Source organism: Montipora capricornis, chromosome 3, assembly GCF_036669925.1.
Source record: "Montipora capricornis isolate CH-2021 chromosome 3, ASM3666992v2, whole genome shotgun sequence".
Lineage (NCBI taxonomy): Eukaryota > Metazoa > Cnidaria > Anthozoa > Scleractinia > Acroporidae > Montipora > Montipora capricornis.
This window is the reverse complement of record NC_090885.1, coordinates 71,481,106-71,499,116: the sequence shown is the minus strand read 5'-3', so window position 1 is coordinate 71,499,116 and position 18,011 is coordinate 71,481,106. Positions and strand designations below refer to the sequence as shown.

General features: G+C 40.4%; 1 protein-coding gene and 1 pseudogene across 6 annotated transcripts in view; one reads left to right on the top strand and one right to left on the bottom strand.

Annotated features, from left to right (window-relative positions):
• Positions 1 to 18,011, top strand: part of LOC138043916 (ankyrin repeat domain-containing protein 55-like) — a 54,479-nt gene that overhangs the window by 9,983 nt on the left and 26,485 nt on the right. For 2 of the 6 annotated variants that reach the window (XM_068890442.1, XM_068890443.1), the window contains exon 1: positions 17,502 to 17,609. Coding sequence is in view for 4 of the 6 variants with exons in the window: in XM_068890439.1 (XP_068746540.1) it covers positions 6,056 to 6,095; positions 8,407 to 8,526; positions 15,891 to 16,048; positions 17,500 to 17,609 (428 nt within the window). In the remaining 2 variants the exon portion in view is untranslated. Of the gene's footprint in view, positions 1 to 5,003; positions 6,096 to 8,406; positions 8,527 to 15,890; positions 16,049 to 17,499; positions 17,610 to 18,011 lie in introns of those variants that run through there. The other 4 variants (XM_068890439.1, XM_068890440.1, XM_068890441.1 and 1 more) reach the window with 4 other exon arrangements.
• Positions 10,960 to 12,941, bottom strand: LOC138043018 (uncharacterized; annotated as a pseudogene).

The window sequence follows — 18,011 nt, the reverse complement described above, 5'->3', positions numbered from 1 at the left end:
TTGAGTTGAGTTTGAGTTGAGTTTGAGTTGAGTTTGAGTTAAGTTTGAGTTAAGTTTGAGTTAAGATTGAGTTACAGTTTTTAACGTTTTTCGGAATTAAAAGTAGTAAATATTCAGTACAAGTCACTTCGAAAACTGTTTTCTTCGCGTTGAAAGATATATTTGCGTAAAATTTGGCAAAATGCCATGGCTTTCCAATGATCAAAACAATCTTATAATTATTACACCTTTCACGGCATCATTCTCGTTGCTGCTGTTAAGTCTATCGACGTCAAAACGATGTCTTCCTAGAGGGATACATGGGCTGTATTGTTAAGCCAGTTACAGCCGGTCCGGCGGCTACGATGAGCCGTATTTGTCGTCCGGCATCATGGTCGATCAACACGCCGTAAACGAAAGAGGGAAATATTTGGCGAAGTGAGCCAGCATTACGCTTTTTGCTCATAACCGCTGAAATTCTAAAAATCAATATGTCAACACAACTGTTATGTTTGCTAATCACCGAAATTTTGTAATGTTAGCAGTTATACGAGCCGAGCATTTAACTAAATGAAAATGTTTGACCTAGTCACACATGTCGGAAAACCATTTCACTGCAAAGTTGAAAGACACAAGATGTTGAAAGTAATGCTTGATTGTTTCGCCTGGCCTTGATGGTATTACATTTTTCTTTTAAGTGCTATTAAGTGGTAACTTAAACTGTAAGTTATGAAATTAAATGCACGTTAATCCCTACTTCGGTCCGCTATGACGTCTAGTTGTCTAGCTACAATCCCAGCCAAAATGATGGTGACACCAACCCTAAATACAACCCCTTCCCCCCTTTTCAATGTTGATCAATCGCGCTATGACTTTGGGCATTCATGAGAAAAGTCAATAGTTTTTTTTCCCTACAACTTCGAAAAGGGGGGAAGGGGTGAATTTATGTGTGGCATCAAGTGTCCCAGAAATTTATGACCGAGATTGGGTGGGGTCTATTAAAAACAAAGGTCACTTTCAGTTTGACGGGTCACTCGTACTTGCAGGTCATTGTTTTACCTTTTCGAAAGTAACCACAAACCCTCAATTTGTCTAACCTTAGGCCTAAAAGCCAAGTTTAGGTCTATGGTTACCCATTTAGGGTACCAATTAGGGTTTTGGGTTACTTTCGAAAAGGTAAAATAATGACCTGCCACGAGTAACCCGTGAAAAGTGACCCATGTTTTAGACCTGGAGCCCGGATTGTGTCACGGTGCCCGGTTCGCGAGTTACTTTGTGACTAGAAAGGTGACGGGTGCGATTCACATTGTTTTTCGAAATCTATACTGGCCCCTTTCTAAAATATGACTTGTTACTAAGCAGTGAAAACACTATGAAAAGAAGTTTGTTTCGCTCACCTTCTGTTTCCCGTTTCTACGTGGTAAGACTTTGGATCTTTGCGTACTCCTGGTTCTGGTTCTCACGCAATGGAATGTTGATAGTTAACCGAAAAGTGGTCGGCAAGCGTTTGAAGAGGTGATCTTTAATTGTTAATTTAAAATTGTCTGTCTGGATCCCTACTCAACCGGTTAAAAAAGGTCTACAAACAAGTTTTGAAATCAGAGTATTGAAATTGAAAGTATGTCTATGATCTGACCAAATCACGATAGACATTTCTTTCTGTCTACACTTTTACCTGCATAAAGCAGTTTACAGCTATTACTCATTGTTTATTGATTTACTTGTCAATTAATGTTGGTTTTTCGTGAACGGTTTCTTTTGTTTTTGCAAGTACATAAATGAAAACTGACAAAGGCACTTCTCTTCAAAGGCTAGGATCAGTAAGGGAAAAAACGCGTTCCAGGTTCCGGATTCCTTATTTTACATAAACACTCCTGCAGCTCACTAGTTCCGATAACGTTTTGTCTGGTAGCCGATCACGAAAACCACTCTGCTGGACGACAAACGGTACGTTTCATCGTTTAGCCGCCAGGGCTATAAGCTGGCTTAACAGTAAATCCCATCCTTAGCCTTACAAGAAGACATCTTTTCTGCGTCGATAGACTTGATCGCTAAAAGGAACAACCGCGCGCCGGTGGATCAGTTTGTTATGCAGGAGATCGTGAGTTCGACTCCGGCCAGACCCGCAACATTCAGGGTCTTAAAATAATTGAGTAGAAAGTGCTGCCTTTGTAATAACATCCGCAAATGGTTAGACTTTCAAGTCTTCGCGAATAAGGACTATAAATCGCAGGTTCCGTCTCACAACCTTCAACGTTCATAAACTGTGGTATATTAAAGATCGCACACAGTATTCGAAAAGAGTACGGTGTTGTGGTCTGGTCTTTTCATCAGCCATGTGGTCGGCTTGGAATAATCTTCTGAAGGGACTACTGATCGATGAGACCACATAACAGCAAAACAGGCAGTAATCAAATCGAAGGAGACCAAGTGCTGAAACTGGTAAAGTGTTAAACAAGAATACTGCCGTGCAGGAAATTTCAAGATAGTTTAAAACCATTTCGCAAATATACACCTGTGCACTTCACGAAAACGGTGTTTGATGGTCTTCTCATTGTCTTCTACTTAATATTTATGAGATAAACTAAGAATAAAGCCATGATCCGAGCCAGGATTCAAGCTAGGATCCGAGCCAGGATCCGAGCCAGGATCCGAGCCAGGATCCGAGCTAGGATCCGAGCCAGGATTCAAGACCTAACCGAGACCTAACTGAGACCTAACCTAACCTAACCGGGACCTACCCTAACCCTAACTAGACCTAACTAGACTAGAACCAACCTAAATAGACCTAGCCTAACCGATGCGAGACCTAACCTAACCGAGAGATTCGAGAATAAATAGCGGAGAAAGCTCATCTTAGCTCGAATCCTGGCTGGAATCCTGGCTCGAAGTTTAGTTATCCTCAATATTTATTAGATTTAAGTGCCAAAAATGCAAAAAAACCGTAACTCAATATTAACTCAATCTTACCTCAAACTCAACTCAAACTCAACTCAACTCGTAACTCGATCAATAGTCTATCTCCCTTACCGACGCAGCACCACAGTTTCTTTAGAAACTACCCCCTTCATTCATGAGCAAACATGGTTTGGCGAAGATAACTTTCATGGAAATGACATAAACAAATAAATATATGATGCCTAAAATAAGCTTACCTCTTCTGACTTTCTTGCTGGAAACAACTCGGAAGTTGAGGCTACGTTGAGCGTGAGATCTTGATCATCAAAAGGACCAAAGAACTTCCCTTCACCGCCGAATAAACTTACAAACAAAGACCTCAAAAGCTTGAATCAAACGTGTTCGAAGCAGAGCATGCGCACTCATTTTGCCGCGGTGTCCACCGGGTTGGTGTTAGCGTGTGTCACCTTGCTTTTATTGTTGTTCTTAAATCAGTAGCCCATACCAATGCGATTTATTGACGTCATAGCGTCACCGAATGAGAAGTGTTCCTTGCGGAAAAGGTAGTCTAAAAATAGATTGGTCCACAAAACTTCCTTAATTAATTAATTAATTAATTAACATAGGCTTGATATGGAAGTTGTTCACTCCTAGTCATGGGCTGCTGCTTAAATTGTCCAGATAAGTGCGACAATCACTAATCTCGTTCGTCTAAAGATTTTTCTGCCTGTAACTTTACAAAACAAGGGGTGGTCCACAGGGGTAGTCCATCGATCAGGTCCATGAAGGGGTCCATGGACCGGGTCCACAGGGGTGGTCCATGGACCTGGTCCATGTTTTGTATACGTCCAAATTCTTTTATTCCCCACCAAGGTCAGGGGTACCCAACGTCAATTTTCGGAAAATAAAATTTCTTGCTTGCCTGCCTCTCCTAGGATTTTCGAACATCTAAAAAACGGTATAATTGCCCATTTTTAACGGATTTTTACCCTGAAAAGGTCACCTACAATTTTCGGGAGCCTTTTTTCTGGCTGAAATTTTCGAAAAGGTAAGTTTTGATACGTATAATTTTCGGATCACTGGACTTTCAGCTAGGAAATCCGAACAGATGAAAAAAATTTAGGGGATAAATATATGCCTATATTGACCGTTTAAATACTAAAATACGTTTAACAATGCTATGTTTAATGGTTTTCAACTATATCCTCGTTGGGTGCCCCTGCAAGGTCTCCCGACAAGACTGTTTTCTCTCAGATGCTAATAGTTAACAATTATTGGACGATGTTGAGCAAAATATCGTGATTTGTCAGTGGCAAGCAGATTCAATTTCACTGGCTTCAGTAAGTCCAGCAACAAAATATTGAAGCCCAATATCCTAAGAGAACAAAGTTTATTTGTATTGCTTGTCAGTTCCTTGAAAGCTTGAGTCAATGCACTCATGTTGGGAGACCCAGGCGAATAAAAGAATTTGCGGTTGACAAACTACGGTCTGTCACCCCGGTAAGTCAGTTTGTTATCAACGGTCGAAGCGGTGGCCACTCTTCTAATAAAGCACCGCCTTTGAAAGCTGTTTTCTTGCAATATGCACTGCCTGAAGTTGCATGCAGGACTGCTATTGCGTTGATGGTGGGTTGAGATGAAAGTTCAAAGGTCTTCAGTCTTTGTCAATATTGATTCTCATGTGGAATTGTGACCATGGGCACATTTTATCCAGGAATATTTGACTCAAATTGGTGGCTCCTGAGAATGTAGTCTCCAGCCTTGGGATTTTGTTATGGAATCGTTAACAACCCAGAAATAGACCTTTTCGGCTTGTACATTTTGTTTTCCCAATACAGATCATGTGATAATACTCAGGAGGCTTGGTCCTTTGTTTTGTTCAGGGCGCAGTTCATTAAAAAGAGTGCATGCAGGCATATTCATAGCCTGCGAACGCAGACGTATTTCCGGCGGTCGTTTCTCTCCCCCGAAAAGTACTTCGGGGGAGAGAAACGACCGCCGGAAATACGTCTGCGTTCGCAGGCTAGCATATTCATGCTTGCATGCCCTCATTTTAATGAACAAAACAAAAGACCAAACCACCGGAGTATTATCACATGATCTGTATTGGGAAAACAAAATGTACAAGGCGAAAAGGTCTATTGAAAAATGGCTCAAATCGCGTCAGATCTGGAAAATAACCACACAGGAAAGAAGCTGTCCACAATGGCAATACGTTTAGGCTTTTTGATTGAGATTTTTTTCCATATAATTATCTTCTCAAGCTTTTTATTGGGATTCCCATACAACTCCTTATATTTTTGTCGGCCATGCTCACACTGAGCTTGGGGGGGCCTGTGCCGTTAGGTAGAAATCTCTATCCTTCACTCTTTACCTGTTACCCGTTACCCTTTACCCCGTGGAAAAGCACTGCCGATGAGCGAATGATAAATTCTTACCCAGAACGATCGTCGTTTATACAATGTACGCTTCGCCTATCCACGACTAAAATTACAAACGTCACACTCGCAACTGATTACAATATCAGGTTTTGTCGGATAATGTTTTTCAGTCAAAGCATGTTTCAGTATTATTGTTATTTTTTTTGTCTAGTGGCGTTCCTTTTCAAGTCCATACAGAAGGTTAATCGACATCCATCGATAGGGCCTTTCCATTTTTTCTCTTTTTATGCTGCTTTTAGTCAGCACATCGTAATCAAAGAAAAAAAGAAATTAGTCAAGGAGCGCAAGGAAAATCGAACACATATTAATTGCAAAATTCGGATATATTGATCTAGCAACAAATGTGGCAGGTGTTCACACATGCTACAATTAGAATTGTTATAGGACCAATCAAATAGCGTCAGCTAGGAAAGATTTCGAGAAAACAATATAACGCGCCTGTTCATTTTGTAATCTCCTTCCAGTAGTTTGGGTGTCGTGTGCGATGACCCTTCTCCTATCATTGCGCTTTCTCCAGGTTGTAGCGGTACCAAGTAGCTCTTGGGTTATCTTATCTCTTGCAACATCAGTAACTTTATGATTCATCACCAGTTTGAAGCATACAAAGGTCGATGCCTCCATGAGGAGCATCCGCGCGCATCTGCTGAACTTACTGATTCTCCGACGATGTTCGTCAATCATTTTTGGTGTTGCTTAAAAAGCGGTAGCGACGTTTAGTTCTCCGGAGGCCACTAACGATGTCAAATCTATCATTTGGAGGCCCAAAAGATCGCCCAAGTAAGTCTAAATTATTAAAAGTTTGTTTTGGTTGCAAATCCCCTTCCGACTAATCAATTCCCTAACGATTGCATGCCAGCTATAAAAAGCGGATGCTAAGTGATGTCTTCCCCCTCAAGTTCGATAGGTGAGACGTTGTAATCCCTAGTATATTCTAAACATATTTGCTAAGATCAAGGAAGTAAGCCGGTCGTAGTTTTGGAATTAGAAAACGATTGATCACCTGGCTTCGCTGAGTGAACTAAAGAAGCAGAAGAAGAACATTCGCCAATCTGAGTCTTGGGTTGGTTCCTTCACGGTTACTAAAATTAACTTATCACTTCGCAGAGCAGGTTCCTGGCCAACCCTTAGAGTGTTTTAAGAAATCACATATATTCTAAATTTAGGTAAACTTTGATAGCCAGATTTTGTTTTCATTTTCATTTTTTTATTGCTTTCAGAAAGCACTTAGTTTAGTGGCAAAAGTGCGTTCCCCTAAAATTACGGATTGATCCAAGAGCCATTGCGAAATTTCTCACAAAAGAAAGTTATTACATACATCTTATTCGATGGGTTAACATATAATACGCGCGGATATTTTGCGAGTTGCATAGTATTTTTCCGAGCTCCGCAGGGGCGAGGAAAAATTACGAGCAATGAGCAAAATGTACCCGAGTATTATATGTTAAACCATCGATTAAGAGATTAATTATTCCACTACAAAAAGGTGTTATTTTGATTCAATTTTATCTGGTAAGAGTGTTTCTAAAAAAAATGCATCATCTGTCCTTCCGGGCGCTTGCGAATGATGTAAACAGCACAGAAAGGCAGCCAAATGTCCTTTACATGTATTTGTTAACCTGTGAGGCAAATTTTCAAGAGCTTATAATTATTGTTTAGTGGACTGAATTAAATTGCCACTGCAATTCTGCTGCATGAATTGTGCCCTACTCTAGGATTTGTATGGGTCAGGAAGTCATTGCCTTTTTTCAAAGGAAAAAATAACAGACTCCCAATTTTGGATATTTTAGGGTATTTAAAGAATACCAATAAAAATCCCAAATTTGGCAAAGTGAGACAAGTCTCAACCAGGGAATTCCCAACCAAGTTCCCTGACTGGGACTTGTCTCACTCTTCCAAATCTGGGATTTTTGTTGGTATTTTTTAAATACCCGAAAATAGCCAAAAATGGGAATCTGTTATTTTTTCCTGTGTTAAGAGCAACTTTTTTTACCTATCAGAACCATAAGCTCAACCCCAATCCCTGCATGTATAAAACCAAGTGAAAAATTGTTTTGACCTCAGAATACTCCTCCCCCTACTTACTAATTAAAGTGCTAACTATGACCAAAAACATCACTTTTATTTTTATTTAGATTTCAAAACAATGTTAACCAAACAGTATAACCAAATAGAAACCTGTTTATTTTAACTGGAATTTTCCTATCTAATAATTGTCTGCCATTACTAATTTTAAAATCTTGAGAGAGCTGGATCAAGGAGAAAATGACATCAAAGACTCAATAGGTGGGTTCATACCAGCGGAATAAGTACACCTTAAGTATACCCGAGCTCAAGTATACTTAAGATCGTCCATGTTTACTTACCGTGATGAGCGTTCATATTAGAATTCAAAGTATGCTTTCAAGGTAATCGTGTTGGCAATCATTTTTCCGCTGCACAACATGCTTGATTGCCATCCGTTTCCGGAATGTGTTTTGATAGTAGATAAGTAAGCTCGTAAGGATGGTCTGAACTAGACGTGAGAGTGTATTCGGCTTCTTTGAAGGAAATAAGTTACCATGGCCACAAAGTAGGCTACTTGAGCTGAAATTAAAGCCATTCACATCTGAAGTAGGGCTCAAGTGTACTCAAGGTATCCTTAGTCCGGTAGTATGAACCCACCTAATAGTTTAAGAATGCAATGCGTGTGTATGCGGCTGAATAATTATTACTATGCAGCACAGGAGTTTCCGCCTTTAATTCAGACTTTTAACTCGTGTTTTGCATGTATAATAAGCTGCATTTACACGCTCAAAAATTATGAAGCTAGTGAGGAAATGATGTCATTTTTCCCTCAATCCAACTCTCTGAGGTCCAGTCGGTCAGCTTGGAACAGGAGTAATGGCGGACTGTGAAGTCAAAAACAAGGTAATACACTCAAAGCAAACAACCTTGAATAAAACTCAAAGCTCAAAATTTTGCCACTCATTGTTAAGCAATCACACTTTCAAAATCTGAAGAAAAAAGGAAGTGATTTTTTTATCATATAGCACTTTAAATTGGCTTCTTTGCCTAAATATTTTTGAAATTTGTTTTAATTTATGAACAGGAGGTTCTATCTGTGAGCCTTTAATGCAGACCACAACTGCAGGAAGAGTAATGTTGATTCATGACCTAGTGTTAAAGGGTGATGTACAGGAACTGAAGAAGGAGCTTGAAAAAGATATGGGTTTGTTCCTTTTCAATGTTATATATCGATAATAATTTAATTTAATTGATAAAAAACAAATAATTTTTTATTTTTAGTCTGACTGGCCAATACCCTCAGGTCCCAGAGGTTTTTCCTGAGCGGGGAGAAAGCCACAAAGTGGCGAAGAGGAGTCGCGAAGCAGGGAGAAGAGAAAAACCTCTGGTTACTTTGGACTTGAATCTCACTTTCATGCAGATGCCAAGTTCAGGATCTGACCCTCAGGCTCGGATTGGTTGATATTTTTACAGACATGCAAATCAATATGATTGGTTCATTTGATTGGTAATACCTAGGGGATGTGTGATTGCTAAGTTGCCATTGGTCCCTTTTAAAATTATTGATTTGATGCATTTGACAGCTGGTGTCTGCATGAAAGTGAGATAATAATTTCAAGTCCAAGGTTAAACCAGAGGTTTTTCTCTTGTCACCACTTAGCAATCTATAAATACTTCAAGAACAATAGTACATAAGAAGCTTGTATAGAGAAAAGAACAATGAAAATTAACAAAAAGTGTTGGGTATACAACCTGACACCTTCACCAAGGCATTGCTGAACAGAAAAATTTGGCAATTGGTCAACATTTTTTGCAAGCTTACAGTAGTCAGGGCCGTAGCCAGAAAAAAAGTTATGACTGGGGCAATATCCATCGTTAAATATTCTTCGTAGGTATTTTAGGTGCTTATGACAAGTACATTTTGAGGACAACACTGGAATTACGCTTTATTTTAACGAATCACGCAGAAAGTAACGAGGCAATTGCCTCGGTTTGTCTCATACTGGCTACGTCCCTGGCAAAAAAGATCTTTTGAAAGAATACCACTTTAAGGTCATAAGAAAGTGCCTGGGCAAATTTGATTGCTTAGTCTACTAAATGTTTCTCATTAAGAGTCTCAAGCCTAATTTGAATATCCAGATGGACTCCTTACGTGCCTAACTTTTTGTTTCCATTTTCATTTTTCCTTTCTTTCACTATACAGTTTTCTTTAATTTACTATTGTTCTTTTAGTATTTAATTATAGATTGCAATTTTCAAATTACTTTGACTTGATAATGACGTTTAGCTAACGTTGATCGAAACATGTTTGTTTCTTAACACAGTTTTTAACATAGTTTTTAGTATTTTTTAGTATTTTTAGATAATATGTCTTATCACAGTTTTTTATGGCTGAATGGCCAATCAATTTGATTTTCTAGATGGAACGCCGTAACTGTCTTATGATACTTTTGGTCACAGTATTTGGTGCTTGCATCCTTATATTCAGTGCTTAAATCATTATATTCAGTGTTTACTTCATTATATTTGGTACTTAAATCATCATATTCCGTGTTTACTTCATTATATTTGGTGCTTAAATCATGCAATATATTTGGTGTTTATTATCATTATATTATGTGCATATACTTCATTATACTTGGTGCATACTTCGTTATATTTGGTGCTTAAATCAGTATATTTGGTTATCATTTTATTATACTGGGTGGTTAATGTCTCTGTTCCTTATGTTTTTGTGCTAACTTCTAGTTATGATCAAACATTGACTCCAATTGGCGTTAACGGGGGAGCACTGCCTTGTGTTAGGTTAGCCTGTGCGACTTCTTGCGATTGTGTGACAAAGGAACTCACTTATCTCCCCAGCACTACGAGCTGAATGCAAAACAGCACGTGCTGGATCACACAAGAGTATCGGTTAGCAGGCGATATTCAAAAGGCAACGCAGCCAACAAGCTTGGGGGAAGTCGCTGCGCAGACTTAACCGCACCACACAGTAGTGTCCCGAGTTTATTGACAGACAACGAGACCCAATCTCGACTCCAAAGGGAGAGAGGGAGGGATAAATCAAATCGTAACCACACTAACATATAGAGAGGTAACTGCGCTGAACAACAGAACATAAGTGATCTCTAAATAGTTTTCACATGCTTTTATAGCTAGACAAATGTCCACTGGCATAGCCAGTCGGAAGAGCTGTACTACGAGAGAACTTAGTGTTACACGTGCCAACTCTTAGCCGTGAATAGAGCTTTGAAAAAAGCGCCAATGCCGTGGATCGTACTAGCCTGCTAGAGACAACAAAGCTGCGAAGTTCAAAGCAAAAATACAATAAATCCTTAGTGTTTGCTGACCTTGGCAACGAGACAGCACAAACGCTACATTGAAAACAGAGCCGCCATGAAAGGGTTACAGATAGTATTGTCAGGATCCATTAACTACATTTTACTTGCGTGACAGCAAAATTGCCTTTCATGTCTCTGTTCCTTATGTTTGTGTGCTAACTACTAGTTATGATCAAACATTGACTCCAGTTGGCGTTAATGGGAGAGCACTGCCTTGCGTAAGGTTAGCCTGTGCGACTTCCGGCGATTGTGTGACAAAGGAACCTCACTTATCTCCCCAGCACTACGAGCTGAATGCAAAACAGCACGTGCTGGATCGGACAAGAGTATCGGTTAGCAGGCAATATTCAAAAGGCAACGCAGCCAACAAGCTTGGAGGAAGTCGCTGCGCAGACTTAACCGCCACCGATGCATGCGAGGCAATGCATCCCCCCAAGCCCAAAGACAAAACCGGACAACATGACGAGAGACTAGACTGGTGAGAAGTGTCCCGAAACGGCCGCCATCCTGGGAGCGACGGACTCCAACGTAGATTGAGGAGTTCTTATGTACAGTTGGTAACAATCTGAGGACCAGCGACCTAAGACTTTTATAAGCCAGTCAGGTAAGCCAGCAGCGGCGGCAACCGAGGCCGCGCCGATACGAAAGCTATGGCCTTTTAGGCTCCGATAGGGAAAGCCAGCGACCCTTGTACTATCCCGAAGGAGGTTGGACACCACGTTACGGGTAAGGTAACGACCTGACTGGAAATAAAATAAAGGTCCCGGTTGCGGCCTAGCTAAGAGAAAATATTCTTGCATGGCTGCAACGGCGCAAAGGGGTGACAAGGTGCGAGCTATAGTGAGAGAATGCCCTTCCCTAGAAATGTCAGTCTTGGACGATTTTAGGTACACTGTCATGCGCTGTGGGTGTGCCAGGTTAGGATGAAAGGTTATGCAATCGGTAGAGAGATCTAAAGATGGGCGAAATTTGTAAACCCCACTGTATGTAAACTCGCTGCAACGGAGAAACGTGAAAAAGGCTTAGTTGAAAGCAGCCCAAATCATAGAAAAGTCCTGGGGTCTAAGCCATGCGTGCAGAACGGGACGAATGGCAAGGAGAATCTGCGGTGTCACTGGCAAGCGACGGATGCACTGGTTGCCCTGGTAGCGAAGGATCCCACGCAGGACCTTACGGAGACGGAGCTTACCCTTAAGGGGATCATTGTACCCAGCTGTAATATGAAGATTACAAACCGCGGCTAAATAAAGTTTAATCGTGCTATGACGCACTGTTCTAGCGAGGTAAGAGGCAAAGTAAATCAGTGTCCCTTCAGAGGCAGGTAATACATCCCCGTCTGGGGTGAGGAGACGGTTCATCAGGCAAAATTGTAAAAATCGACGTTCCCTAGAGCTGTAGGCCCGATTGGTGGTCGCGGCCAGGCCCCAAGAAGGGTACCTTAGGACTTCCTCCCTCAGAAGGTCATGAGCGAAGGCGGGATGGTACAAGGATTCTGGTCGGCGTGGGGGGCAAGAGACCGGAAGCGCTGCATCTGAAAGCGGGAGAGGGCGTCAGCGATCTCATTTGAAACCCCAGGGACATGATGGGCACGCACTACAAAATTATGTTGCATAGAGAGAAGCACAAGTTGGCGAACCAAATCCATAATGCGGGGTGTCTTAGAGGGCCCTGAATTTATGATAGCGACCACCGAGAGATTGTCACACCAGAATTGAAGGCGCTTCCCTGTGAGAAAGGGGTGCCACACGGAGCAAGGGACTACAATGGGAAAGAGTTCTTGCCATTCAATACTAATTCCGCATTGTTGACTCAAGCTCATGTGAGGAGGCCAACGGCCTTGAAACAACTTTCCTTGAAAATTGCCCCCAAATCCTATGGAGCCCGCAGTGTCAGTGTAGAGCTCAAGATGCTGCGCCGGGGTAGGAGCAGACTCGAGAAAGAAGGAACGCCCGTTCCAATTTGAGATAAAAACTTTCCACATGGCCAGGTCCTTAAAAAATTCCTTATTAAGCCTTTTGTGGTGAAAACGACTTGGGACCCCCCTGGTCAAATTAATTGCCTACTGTAGAAAGGTCCTGTCCGGCACCACCACTTTGCATGCAAATTGAAGAGTTCCGATTAGTGATTGTAAATCTACGAGGTGAACAGTAACTGATCGGCGGCGTTTGAAAGAGTTAAGAAGTAATCTGACAGAGGTATTTGAAAAGGAGAGAATCACACCTGCTGTAGTTCCACCGTTATTTGCGAGCGAAATGAAGCGGCTGAGTGTAAATTCCATGGAGTTATATCTAAGTTTCAAATTTGCCTTGTTTTTTTTTCATCGACATTGAAGTTTTATTCAACATTCAAGTTTGACATTGAAGTTTTGAATAATATGTGCTTGACATGGAAGTGGAAAATTCGGCATTTCACATTTCAACTTTCAAGTTCAAGACACAGATAGAGGACTTCCCATACACAAGTGAGTAATGTATCCTGAGGTCCGCTATCCATGTCTTGAGCTTAAAAGTTGAATGTGAAATGCCAAATTTTCCACTTCGATGTCAAGCATGTATTATTCAAAACTTCAATGTCAAACTTAAATGTTGGATATAAAACTTAGATATCAAATGTAAAAATCAAGGCAAATTTGAAACTGGGATGTCAAATTCTGATGTTGAATTTTGCTGGAAGTATAACTCCATAGCATTTACACCCAGCCACTTCATTTTGCTTGCAGATAATGGTGGAACTACATCATTTGTAAAAAAAATAAAAGTTAAAAAGTTTTACAAACTCGGAGCTAAAAGTTAAAACTTATGAAATATTTCGTCCGTTTTTTCAACCGGACTTCATCAGTCAATGATATGAATGTTAAAACATGAATTTTAAAAAAGAGTTTTAACGCCTCTTGGGGGTTAGAATTGTGTCATAGATAGCTGCTAATTCGTAACCATTGTCTCTGTTTAACGCCGGTTTCGTAAGTTTAATTTGAATAGCTTCTTTTATCCTGCGTTTGAAGGTGTTAACTTCGGTTGATAGTACTTTTGTCTTATTTGGGTCCATCGAGTGGCCCTCCAGGCGACAATGCTCGTGAATAGCTGATGAACTTCTTGATTGGTATTCTTTCACTCTGATTTCCAGAGAGCGGGCCGTTTCGCCAACGTACTCCTTGTTACACTTCTCACAATGGATCTGGTACACAGTACCGCATTTCTTGAGATTGACAGTTGTGTCCTTGACACGTACCAATTGTGATCTTAGAGAATTGACGGGTTTATGAATAAGTGTAACCTCGTGTGACTTGAAAGCTCTTTGCAGGCGTTCCGAGACTCCTTTGATGTATGGCGTTGACGCATAGATTTTCTTCTCGTTTTGAGGCTCTTCGGTATCTTCTTTTGTAGATTTTAGATGTGGTATTGTTAGCATCCATTCTGGATAGTTATTCATTTTTAGAGCTTGCTTGACGTGCTGTGTTTCTCTAGTTCTGTCATCGTTTTCTGTAACCAAGGTCTGAGCTCTCAACATCAGGGTGTTAACCACAGCTCTTTTGTGTTGTAGATGATGGTTTGATTGGAAGTTTAGGTACTGGTCCGTGTGCGTAGGTTTGCGGTACACGGAGATCTTGGTAGAACCATCTTGGTTAATACTCACACAAGTATCAAGGAAAGGAATCCTGCCATCCTTTTCTTGTTCCGAAGTGAACTGGATATGTTGGTCAATGGAGTTTAGATGTTCTGAGAAGGAATCGACGGCGTTTTCGTGAATCTTGGCCATTGTGTCGTCAACATATCGATACCACATAGTTGGAGGGGTGGGGGCGGTGTCCAGAGCTCTGCTCTCGAACTGTTCCATGTAGAGATTGGCCACGACAGGGGAAATTGGAGACCCCATGGCGGCTCCTTTCTTTTGTTTGTAGAATTCACCCTGGAATGTGAATTATGTGCTCGAGAGGCACATCTCTAGGAGAACAGATAATTGGGCGATATGTAACGGCATCTATCCGGTACGCTCTGGTCACTTTCCAGTTTGGCTCTGACAACTGGAATGGCTTCATTGATCGGAATGCTGGTAAACAGTTATTATGCTTCCGGAGCAGGAAACAAATGTTTTTGACTGTACATCATTTGTAATTTTCTCCTTTTCAAATACCTCTGTCAGATTACTTGAGTTTGAGAAATTATGGAACTCGAGGTCATAATAATATTGCAGTCTTTTCTGCCATTTTCAAATTCAAAGATATGTGGGAATAGACGTCTTTACAGTTGTGTGCTTAGTCACCTGGCCTTTAAATGAAAGTGGGGCTAGTGTTGACCTTGTTATGATACAGACCTCCCTCCTTTTCTTATGTTAAAGATGTTGTCATGCTAATTAGTAATAATTTACATGCGAAAAGCAGTGAGGGTTCTATCAAAACAAGGTCAACTCCAGCCTCACTTTATTCATAGGCCAGGTAACTAAGCACACAACTGTAAAATGGTGTATTGGGATTATTTACCTTCAATAATGTTTGTTGGGAGCGTGGTGACGACCATAACGAAAAGAGCACTGAAGATAATGATTTTACCACCGATGTTGGTAGGACCGAAGATAATGAAGTGTTCACCAGTTGTTGAAACCACCGAATTGGATGATTCAATCACCGAGTATAGTGAAATAAACACGGAATGTTTAACAATTATTCTTTGAAATTGAGGTGAATGTGGCGAAATATTTACCGAGCCGCAAAGCGGGAAGGTAAATATTCACCGAAATTGAAAAGAATAATAATGTTAAGTATATACTCACGAAGCGATCTCAACAAGATTTGCAGAAGAAAACCATCCAAAGTTGATTGAATGACATCTCCATTCATACGTGGAAAACGTGCAAGCGACACAAAGGATGCGTGAAAGTGTTTACAGAAGCTTCAAACGTGGCAAATCTAAAATCCTCATCACCAACGGCGAAATGGTCATTTAACAATCTAAATCGAAATAGTTCATTTGATTAAAAATTAACTTACATACCCCCCGGTAATAAAATTCAATCCTTTTGGCTGCAATATTGTGATTATCTTTAATCTATCTTTCTTTCTATATCTAACCCTATCGCATTATTGCTTTTTATTATTACCTTCAAAGAATTAAGTCATTTACTCATTGATTTATAAAATACAGCTCTTTTCTTGTTTTCATTTTAATTATAACAAAGATGATTGCTCTGACATTGTTAGCGATTACCGTTACTATTGTTTAAATTAATGCAGATCTTTTGGAGGCTAGGAATAGTCAGGGTATGACTCCTTTGTTCCAATCAGTTAGCTGCAACAACTTGGAGTGTGTTCAGTTGCTTGTAACATCTGGTGCAAATATAGATACTCGTGACAATGTTGGAAGAACTCCAGTGGCACTTGCAGCTTATCAGGTAAAATACTCTTAACCCATTGATGCCTTATTGTAGGAGTGTCAGACCTCATAGATTTTTCTCATCAATGGGGAGTGGTTCAGGAGTCAATGGTTTAGTGTGAACCTGCATCACACAGGTCACTTTTACGGCGCGTTCGATTGACCCAATTTCGGAATAAGAATACACGGAGTGATGATTAAAATGGTATGTTTCATTGGTTCGTTTGGAAGCAGCAAAGATAATAAAAATATGTTTGAAATAGCGTTTTAGCATATGTTTGACAGTTTTAATGTGAATCTCGGTAAAAACAAAGGATTTTTAACCTATATTCCATGTATTCCTATTCCGAAATACGGTCAATCAAACGCACCCTTAAATTGACAAACAAGGGAGTGTTGGTTGACAATGGGAGGCTTGACTTTGTGTGGTTTCAGACGGGAACCGTTGTTCTGCCATTTAAGGACCAATCTTCAGCTGATATAATTTGTAAGAGCACAACTTAAAGATCTGAGCCAGAAGATTCAAGTGACCATCCAGCCCATATTTGTTAGCCACAAGATTAAACAGCATCTGAAACCGCGCGAAGTCAAGCCTCCCATTGTCAACCAACAATCCATTTAAATGTGACCTGTGTGATGCAGGTTATGCTGGTTACACACGGCGGAATTTGCATCAAGGCATTGACAAGCACAAGAATGCGTCTTCCTCCATTGGAAAGCATTTCCGTGTGGAACATTCCAATGTGCCCAATGACCTTATGAGGAATTTTACCATCTTAACAAAGTGCAAGAGCAAGTTTGACTCTCTCATTTATGAAATGTTTTTAACTAATGAAATGTTTTTCAATAGACCATATTCGTATTCTCGGTATTGGACTGGAACTAGCTTGCAATGGAGGCTAATGCGGGGGAATCTTTTCAAATGCAAATACTTTTTAATATATAATTTCCCCCGCATTAGCCTCCATTGCAAGCTACCGGTAGTTCCAGTCCAATACTGAGAATACGAATATGGTGTATTAATGAACTGTTTTTAATTAATGAAATGTTTTTAATCAATGTGCAGTCAGACTCAATTCGCGTGAAAGTGTTTTAATTCCTTTTTTTAAAATTATTCTTGCATGTTTTTAACACCCTCTTTTGTACATTTTCATGCTTTACATACTTTTACTTCTTAGTTTTACATTTATATGTATGCAAATTTTATCTTCACTTTTAAGCTTGATAATGACGGAGGTTCGGTCGAAATGTCACACATTTTTCCCAATAATTTTTACCTCAATAACTTTCTGTACTTAATTTGTAAGGGATGCACTGTCCATGAAATAGACTTGTGGAAAACTCATTCTGAACTAATACTTTGTCCAACCTTTTAAGTTTAATAAAAGGTATATCCTCAGAGTATACTGTAAGCAATTCCAGTTGAAATTTGAAAACACCACTAACTGAAATCATGCTTTTCTGCTACAGGGCTGGCATGATGGACTGTATTACTTGCTAGCAAAAGGAGCTAACTGCTTGATTGCTGATAACTGTGGGAGACGTCCTCTTCATGCAGCAACATACTTCAGCGATGAAAAGTAATTACATTACATTACATAGGTAATTAACCGCTGCCCGTAGGGGCTTTTCAGGGCCAATGAAACACAAAGTCAACAAAACAACAGAACACAACAACTTAAACAGTTAAGAATCCCAACTGGCCAGAGGCAAACCAGTTGGCTATTTACAAGTGCAGCTGGGAAGTTGAACCAGGGACAACCAGGATCAAATTTAGTGAGTGGTCAGAGCCGGTCTTGAACCCGGGATCTCCGGATCTCAAGGCAAGCGGCCTAACCACTTGACCACACTGCCTCCTGCCAGAACTCTGGACTACCCAAGTCGATGTCAATTTAATCAAGTGGGGAGGCCAGGACTAAAATTTAATTGCTGCATGTTTACAGTGCATTTAAAACTAATTAACCTAGTTGTGATAAAAATGA